The sequence below is a fragment of the Sceloporus undulatus genome, chromosome 1 (genome assembly GCF_019175285.1).
Source record: "Sceloporus undulatus isolate JIND9_A2432 ecotype Alabama chromosome 1, SceUnd_v1.1, whole genome shotgun sequence".
Lineage (NCBI taxonomy): Eukaryota > Metazoa > Chordata > Lepidosauria > Squamata > Phrynosomatidae > Sceloporus > Sceloporus undulatus.
In genome coordinates this window covers 319,525,769-319,535,525 of record NC_056522.1, presented here as the reverse complement: position 1 = coordinate 319,535,525, position 9,757 = coordinate 319,525,769, and the positions used below count along the sequence as shown (strand labels likewise).

The 9,757-nt window shown below is 44.9% G+C and overlaps 1 protein-coding gene across 2 annotated transcripts in view; it reads left to right on the top strand.

Annotated features, from left to right (window-relative positions):
• The first annotated feature begins 2,881 nt into the window (after positions 1-2,881).
• The window catches only part of JMJD7 (jumonji domain containing 7), a 266,369-nt gene continuing 259,493 nt past the window's right edge, over positions 2,882-9,757 (top strand). For both annotated transcript variants that reach the window (XM_042466737.1, XM_042466747.1), the window contains exons 1-2: positions 2,882-3,009; positions 5,964-6,117. In XM_042466737.1, coding sequence (XP_042322671.1) covers positions 2,940-3,009; positions 5,964-6,117 — 224 coding nt within the window. In that variant the 5' untranslated portion in view covers positions 2,882-2,939. The remainder of the gene's footprint in view (positions 3,010-5,963; positions 6,118-9,757) is intronic.

Below are 9,757 nucleotides of genomic sequence, written 5' to 3'. Positions count from 1 at the left end.
ACTGCCACAGCCGCGGACTGAGCTCTCGCGCACTGTTGGACGGTGTCCAGCGTGGCGTCAGCTGTGAAGGCCCATGCCTTGATGATCTTATTAATGGTCTGTCTAACTCTAGTTTCTGAGTTAGGGAGCATATCAAGGAGGTCCTTAGACCACTGGAGAGAAGCCCTGCTGACCATAGAGACAGTCGTGGCGGCCCTAATGGCTATGGAGGAGGCCTCATGGACCTTTTTGAGAGCTCCCTCGGCCCTCCTGTCCTCCGGACTTCTAAGGGTGTCCTCGCCATCACGGCTAAAGACTGATGAAGAGACTAGGGCGGACACAGGCGCATCAACCAAAGGGACCTTAAGCTTGTCCATGACCGACTGCTGCAGGATGTAATGCTTACGAGTGAAGCTACTGTTGGGCCTAGCTGCAGCTGGCTTTTGCCATTCCTCCCTTATAATTATTATTATTATTATTATAATCTGCATGATGTTATAAGGGCAAGGCACCTCTAAAATAGAAGGGGCCGAAACTGGGAATAGATCCTCGCCCACTCTGGGTAGATCCGAGTCTGGCGTGAGATCCTTGCCAGAGGGCACAGTGATCCCCAGGGTCTTAGTAGTTTTCCTGATGAGGGGGGCATAATCTTCGGCACTAAAGAGCCGGGAAGAAGAGGGCCCATCCCTATCATCAATATCCTCATCCTGGGAAAGCTCTCCCTCCTCGGTTCCAGAATGATTGGAATCCGAGAGCGCTTCTAAGGCGTCCTCGTCCGAGGACAGCTGGGTGGGCGCCCTCTTACGTTTGCCCGACACCCTCCCGAACCTCGGGCGTTTGGAGGGTGGCTGATAGGAATGCTCTGACTCTGAATCCTCCTCGGAGTGTTCAGAGACAGCGGAGTGGGAGGCTGCTGGGGAACGGTCTAGGGCAGTGCGGCGGGTGAGAGGGTCGCTGGCGCCCTCACTGGTGGACCTGGCCCCAGAGCCGGAGGAGGCAGGCTCTGCCCCCTCCCGGGGGCGCGCTGAGCCTGCAGAGCCCTGAACTGCGGTGGCTGGCCTTCTTGCAGGGGGAGTGGGGGAGGAGGAAGCACCGCGCAATGGCCTCAGGTGGCGTGCCGACCCGCCCGCCGGGTGGTTAGGGCCCACTTCCGGTTCAAGATGGCGGCCCCCATAGGCCTCCGCATGGCCAAGATGGCCGCCGCCATAGGAGCCCACGTGGCCGAAAGGGCCGCTCCCGATGAAAGGGGCGACCAAACCTCCCCATGGCAGAAAGGTGGTGCGGTTGGGGTCCGCTTGCCAAGGGACCGGCCAGGCACTGGGCCAAGTGCTCTCCAGTGGAGAGGGGGCTGGGAGGGGGGCGTCGCTGCCGCTGGTCTGGCAGGGGAAGGGCCCAGGCCACATGACGAGGGGAGGGAAACCCAAGGAATTAAAGGGGCCCGGTCCCCGAGATGGCGCCGCCGCATGCGCAGTGCCCTTTTCCCCCTGGGATGTCTGAGCCGGGGGAAGGGTCTCCTGGGCCCCGGGGTTCCTGGGCGTGGGGGCTGGCTCTGGAGAGGGAGGGATACTCACGTCCTCCCCTATGTCGGCGGCGTCCGTAGCGGGCTCTCCCTCAGCGGACCCAGCCTGGGTCGCTTGGGAGCCCCCGATGGTGCTAGCAAGCAGGAGGCGGCTGGCCTCGGCTGGCTGCGACCGCGTCTCCTCACCGTGTCCCGGTTGGGACGCAGAAGCCGCGAGGCAGGCTTCCGGCAGAGCCGGGGCTGGCCTGGGCAGGGAGGAGACCGCCTCGGTGGTCACCCTGGCTTTCTTGCCTCCCGGCATGGCTGGGAAGGAGGGCGGGAGGGGGGAGAGACAGGCAGCAGAAAACAACAGAGCAGAGAAAAGAAGGAGATTTTTTTTTTTCAAAAGCAGGAAATAAGGAAAGGCAGAAAGCAAAAAAGGGTTAAGCCAGGTGAGCCCCAGAGGCAAATAAAGCTGAAGGAAGTCTTGTAGAACGCGTCCTAGCAGGAGCAAAGGCAGGAAGAAGACTGGGGCCACAAGGGGTTGCTCCGCCCTGATAGGCGGGGTCAGGCCCCTGGCCTTTGTTTTTCTTTCTCCCTGCCTAACAGGAGTCATGTGGGCGGAGCCACCCAATTTAAAGGAGGCTCGGCTCCTTCTCTGCTGGGAAAAGAACAGCCACTAAGGGCTAATAAGGCACACTGCAGAAATAATCCAGTTTGAGACCACTTTATCTGTCCTGGCTGAATGCTAGAGAATTCTGGGAATTGTAGTTTTGTGAGACATTTAGCCACCTCTATATGAGAGCTCTGGTGCTACAACAAACTACAGTTCCCAGAATTCCATAGCACTGAGCCAGGGCAGTTAAAGTGGTCTCATACTGGATTATTTCTGCAGTATGCTTTGGCCCTGAATTGTTTAAGTAACAGGAATGTTAATAGTCAACTATTTGTCCACTCAGTTTCCACAGGTTTCTCCTTCTTGCGGCGTTTGTTTGTTTTGTGAAAGACTGTCGGTTTTCTACACAATATTTTTTGTACTACAAGATTGCTCCTTTTTATGTAGAAAATAGCAGTCTTGCACATAAACATAGCTGCTTGGAACAGTGGGGCGTCTTCTGTGTGAAATACCACAATTCTTGTGCAACACACACATTTTTGCAGAGTAATTTCCCAAAATACCTCCAAACCTCCCCCCCCCTAAAAAAACTGGACAAAATTCTTGGTACTGTATTATTCTCCCTCACTTAAACTGCAAGTCCCAGAATGCATCAGGAGAGGCAGCCAGAGCAGTTCAAATGGAATAGCAGCGCCACAAGCGTGTATATAGAGAGGATTCTGTATGGGGTGAAATGGGAGGAGGAGGAGGAGGAGGAGGAGGAGGCGGGCCCTTCGGAGCACGTGGGCGGGGCTTGCAAGCTCCGCCCCTTCCTAGCAGCCGCCGCAGCTATAAGCGCCGCTTTTCATGGCGGAGGCGGTGGGGTTGTTGCGGAGGGTGAGGGGCTGCCTGGAGGGTTTCTCCGCCGAGACGAAGGGTGAGCAGGGAAGAGGCTCCGGCTGCTGGGGAGGAAGGCCGGGTTTAAAGGCAACCCACACAGAAGAGGGAGGGAAGAAGGAAGGATGGGTCTACCCTTGTGATTGTGTGTGTGTATGTATATATATGTATATACACACACACACACATACATGTATGTATATGTGTGTACTGTATATGTATATATATGTGTGTGTGTATATGTGTTTATATATATATGTGTGTGTGTATATATATATATACATACACATGTGTGTGTGTATGTGTATGTATATTACATGTCTGTGTATATGTGTAAATATATGTGTGTGCATGTGTATGTGCATGTGTATATATGTATATTACATGTGTGTAGTGTATATATATATATATACACACACACATGTATGTGTGTATATATGTGTGTGTATATATATTACATGTCTGTATATGTGTAAATATATGTTGTGTGTATATATATATATATTACATGTCTGTGTGTGCATATATATATATATGTGTATATATATATATATATATATATATATATTACATTCATCCCTCCATATTTGTGGCTTTGATATTTGTGGATTTGATTATTCACAGATTTGATTAATATGTTCTCTCTAGGGATCTCTAGGTCCTCCAGTGCAACTCTGTGGTCAACATTAACTAACAGTAGCACTGAAAGACCTAGAGATTCCTAGAGAGGACACTTTGTAGCTCCTCCAGTGCAGTTCTATGGCCAGTGTCTGTTGGATGTTGACCACAGAGTTGCACGGGAGGACCTAGAGATTCCTAGAGAAGTGTCCTCTCAAGTAAAAACATGGTGTTTTTGTTATTTGTGGTTCTTCCATATTCATGAGCCGCTAACCCTATCAAATATGGAGGGACGAGTGTGTGTGTTTGAGTGTGAGAATGTGTGGGTGTGTATATGAATGTGTGTGTGTGTGTATGTTACATGTGTGTATATATGTGTATGTTTTAGACTTGGGTCTAAAACACATTGCAGAAATAATCCAGTTTGAGACCACTTTAATTGCCTTGGCTCAGTGCTAGGGAATCCTGGGAATTGTAGTTTGTTGTGGCACCAGAGCTCTCTGACAGAGATGTCTCACAAAACTACATGTCCCAGAATTCCCTAGCATTGAGCTAGGGCAGTTAAAGCAGTGTCAAACCAGATTACTTCTGCAGTGTGTTCTGGACCAAAGTCTACTTCCCCAGATGTATGTTGTGTGCTTTCAAGTCATAGGTTATGTATCAGCATGCTGTTTTGTCATATAAATGTATGGTTCATTGCTGAAACAAATAAAACAATGTTGAAGTGAACACGTATATCCTGGGACATTTCATCAAATATTACCCAATCAGGTGCTCTTAATATTTTGAGAAGTAAAGTGTTGTTGACATACACATTTGTAAAAATTTAAAATCATTTGCAGGATAAGAACAACTCTGGATCAGACCGGAAACCTTTTTCATCTTGTATGTTGTTTCCCAGAAAAACTAGTCAAAGCCTACAAGCTTTGAGTGCCCCACTAGCTGGTTTTCAGAAACATGCTGCCACTAATGCCAGGGGTAGTAATAAAAAACCATTATGAGTAGTAACCATCGATAGCAATATCCTTCATGGATTAGTTTAATCCCCTTTTAAGCCCATCTGAAATCACGTGGAAGTAAGGCTGTGCTGATGACAGTTAAGATATAAAGCTTTGGCAAGTTTCTGAAAATATCTCAATGACTCTCCAGCCGTGTTGTTCATTTTCAGAGAAATCGTCTTCATTTTAAAACTATGCATTTGTTGATGGGAGTAAGGAGCAGGCATGTGATGGCATTCTCACATGGCAAGGCTAGAGCCCTATGTGCTTACAGTCAGACACAGATCATGGAAGTTGCTTACTTGAATTATTGACACATTACATGAGCACTGCGGAGAAATACTATCAGACTTTATATGTGTACTGTAAATTGCATTGTTCAGTGTGTAGATTTAGAGACACTGACAAGGCTCTTAGATGTGGCACACACCTAGATCCCCCCCAAGGAATCCTTTCAAAATGATGTCTTGTAGATGTTTTAGACTACAGCTCCCATCTGGCCCACCAACATGACAAAAGTTAAAGGATTGTGGGAGCTGTGGTTGAACAAGATCTAATGACCACCAGTTCCGGTAAAGCTGCTATTCTTTCATGAATATGATTTACTAGAACAGGATGTGTATGAAAGCAGTATGGGCAGACAGCACAGATATTTTCCTAACAAGCCTTTCAATATTTTTGTACCTTAATGCAGCAAATCTCATTGTAGGCTTTCCTGGATATGAAAGACCTCCATTTAACTGGAAAAAAAGACCTCCATTCAGAACAGCAGGCCTTCTCTGGAATAAAGATTTCTCCTGCACTGTCATCCATAACAGTGGTGCTAGAAGAGAGAGATACTAAATACTGATTGATATGAATTGATTGCTTCTCTTTCTTAGTCCACAGGATGTATTAGAAAAATGGTATGGTTAACTAATCCATAGCAGAATAGCAGAAGCATACAGAGTCACTCTTAGAGAAACGGAAGCCTCATGAGAGCCAGGGGGGTATTTGATGCCGGTATTGGGATCATGCAGGGACCACTGGAAATGGACTCAGCATGATGACTTAACCCTTTGCCAGTCATACCATATAGCATTGGCCACCACGTATTTGAGACTCTTGTGCAAAGACTTTCCACAGCAATGTCAGCTGCCTTTCAGAAGTGACAATGAATAGCATGACCTGCAGTGGAAATGATTGTGTGGAAACCATGCCAAAATTATTCCCAATAATAATTATAATTTGTGCCCTGTATTAATTTCAGTGTTTGCCCTAAAAACTAACTGAAATTCTTGGGAAGACTTTTAGAGTGACAGAGTGATAATTCTAGTCAAGAACTGAAATGATAGCAAGATTATTTTACATGTGTGGTTTTATTCTTTCTCCTGAACAGAGTTGTGTTTCACAGAGTCTGTGCCCTATCTAGATAGCCTTCCATCCCCTCTGGAATTCTGTCGGGAATGGCTGTGTCCAAACAAGCCGTGCGTAATTCGGAATGCATTCAGCCATTGGCCAGCACTGAAGAAGTGGACTTTAGATTACTTAAGGTATGAATCTATGAATCTACCGAGCTTTAGCTTATATAGACCAGGTCAGGTGAAAAAATTACCTGATTGTATTTCTTATTATTAATGTGGGAGTTTCTTTCAAGTCGGTAGCCCTTCTTAAAATCTTCCACTATTGAGATTGCAGCACCTGAAAGAGGCGGAGGTGGACCAAGGCTGGGAAAATATTTTCCAATTTGTAGGCATCGTCAATCAAATAATAGACAGTGTTATCACTGTAACAATCTTCCTTCTATATGATGAGGTACAAAATTACAAATCTCTAGCCTCAAATATATAGTTGGTAGCGTGTTCAAAAACTCAAACTTCATCCACTTAGCCACAGCAGATGATTGTAAATCATAAAATAGTTTATTTTAGAACAGAACAGAATAAAGATTGTTCAATAATAGCTGTTGTGAACTTGTCTCTTAATCAATCATTGCAGGGTTTACAGAAACTCTTATATCAGATGCGACCCTTTTCCTAATCTTTGGCCTTCCCTTGGTCTAAAGTCAAATTTTACTGTTTTAACACACTGTCCCTCAGAGACTTTCAAGACTGTAACCCTTCTCGGGACTAGTCTTTTCCCAACCTCCACTCAACCAACCCCCTCCGACTTCTCACTCTCCCTTCTCAACTGCCTCCGAATCTTTATAGCTCCAGCCGGCCTCTGATTGGTTCAGAGTCTCTGGCTCCTGATTGGCTGACTCAAGATTCCGACACCACACACACACCTTCCCCTTTTGCAGTTCATTGACCCATATAACCAAACGGTTGTGTTGGTTATGAAACCCCAATTATATAACATATTTTTATTAACAACATTTATATACTTACCATAATATATACATCATTGATATTGTTACATTAACCAAATTATATCATTGTTTTTCTCTTTCTTACCTTTTCTTTTACCCCTCTTCAAACTGTCTAGAAAGACCATCAGCTACTATATTATCTTTTACCTTTGACATACTGGATGGAGTAATCGAAGTCTTGCAGAATTAAACTCCACCGCAGTAGTGTTATTATTACTATCTTTAGTCTGGTTTAGCCAACACAAGGAAGAGTGATCTGTTTTAATATGAACTTTCTTTCCCCACAAGTATGGCTTGAGCTTGTTAACAGCCCATACTATAGCCATGCACTCTTTTCTCTGTTGTAGCTAAGTGTCTCTCTCTTGGGGGAGTAGTTTTTTACTGATGTTTAGTATTGGATGTATGTCTGACCATTCTCTTTCTTGACTTAATACTGCGCCCAGTCCAACATTAGAGGGGTCCGTTGTAACTATAAAATCTTGTTATAGTCTGAGCCATTTGAACGGGGAGCCGTAGTCTCAGGTGTTTTAGTTCTTTGAATGCACTATCACACTTTCTGACCAGATGACTTTGGTAGGCCTGTCCTTTTTGGTTAAATCTGACAATGGGCTGGCATGCTACTAAAATTAGGAATAAATTTTCTATAGTCCTGCTAATCCTAGAAAAGATCGAACACCTTTCTTTATAGAAGGTACGGGCCAATTTAAGATGGCTTCTACTTTAGAAGTTTCAGCTTGACATTTCCCTACCTACAACATAACCCAGTATCGAGTTTCTTTTTCTTTGACGGCGTATAACACAACATTTTCTCTTATGATAAGGCTTTAACATATTTACATGCACCAATTTACATCTCATCTCATTTCCCAAATCTATTATATATGTTCACATCAAACAGAACGAATAAAAGATTGTCAATAATAAGCTGTTGTGAATCTTTCTCTTAATCAATCAATTGCAGAGGTTTACAGAAACTCAGATGCGACCCTTTTCCTAATCTTTAGGCCTTCCTTTGGTCTAAAAGATCAAATTTACTCGTTTTAACACACTGTCCCCTCAGAGACTTCAACGACTATAACCCTTCTCGGACTAGTCTTTTCCCAACCTCACTCAACCAACCCCCTCCGACTTCTCACTCCCTTCCTCAACTGCCTCAGAATCTTTATAGCTCCAGCCGGCCTCTGATTGGTTCGAGTCTCTGGCTCCTGATTGGCTGACTCAAGATTCCGAGCACCACAATCACATTGCCTCAGTTTCTGACTAAAAATCCATCAAGGCATTTTTATTGTCCCTAATATGTGCCAATTGTGGCCTTTTGGACACCCAGTGGAGACAAATTTAATTACAGTTTAATCAATGAACTGCATGTACTCATCCCCTTTTCAGTTACTTTTGCACATTACTGCAAACCCAAACTAAAATATCTCCAAATATTTATTTATTTGTGTATTTATCATCTCCCAGCCCACAAGGGCACCTGAAGCGAACAAATAAAAGCATCTAAGACAATTGATGTTTAGTAGCTTCCATCAAGTCAATTTGACTTATGGTACCCCTATAAATAAGAGACTTCCACAGTCAACAGCTCTGCTCAGGTCTTGGAGACTCAGGGCTGTGGCTTCCTTGAGTGAATCTATCCATCTGTAATATGGTCTTCCTCTTTTCCTTCTGTCTTCTACCTTCCCAAGCATTATTGTCTATTCTAGTTTATGACATGACAAAAATGCATCAGTCTCAGTTTAGTCATCTTGGTTTCTAGGAGTGTTTGGGCCAACCTTATGGTTTTGAGTGAGTGGCTGCAGTACAGCATTTAACCACTGCACCACCAGGGCTTTCATTAGCTGTGGCTTTCAAACATCTTTCAGGAGCAACCCTACATAGAGTGTGTTACGTAGTCTATTCAAAAGTTAACTATGAACCACTGTGTCAGATCTGCCTTCCCCAGGAAGCAGTCTCAGCTGGCACCCAGCCAAGCGGGGCGAATGCCTTGCACACCATAACCACATGTAACTGAAAATGCACCTTTTTTGGAACCCATCTCAGTTGTGTTTTTAAATTAGTTTTTTTATGCTCTGATAAGACTACGAGGCAGTTTATTCTTTTGTTAATTCAGATATTTTGTGGTGAAGTGCAGGGTAATAAATTTGCTAGGGTGCTGATGTGTGTAAATGTGTTTGCAGTTCTAGTGTGGAAGGTAGTAGAGGACAGCAAAGAGGAAGATCACAATGCCAGATGGATAGGCTCAATCAGAGAGAAGGGCCTGATTGAACCTGAGCCTATGGACCTGAGCAAGGTAGAGGATAGCTTGGGAGACGTTTCATTCATAGGGTCGTCCATGAGTCACAGGTTCACCCGGGCAGCTAAAAATAGATTTCCCTCCTTTTGAAAAACAAAACACAGACTTTTCGCTTCCACTGATGATTTTTTGAATGGGAGAATGGATACTCAATAAAATTTTCTTTTAAAAAATGTCCAGTAGACTGTTGTGAATTAATTTTACTTTTTATTCTAGCATCTTTTTTCATATGGCTGTGAACTCATGTGTTTTTGATGCCAGTTGGACGTACTGCAGCACCATTGTGTGAGTGTAGCAGTACTCCAATGGTTGCTGCTGCACGTTTCTCAGGACTGGTTTGTTATGCCGGAAGAACGACGCATGCCTTCAGTGCATTCTTGGACCATTCTGGAGACAACCATAACTTCCCCTGGAGTGTTCTTGTCCCGTAACCCGTTTTTTTTTTGTTTCCAACCTTACGGTCTTGCTTTTTTCTGGCTATTGCCGGGTTGCAGGTTGTCGCCGCTCCGCGCTGAGCTTCGCGACT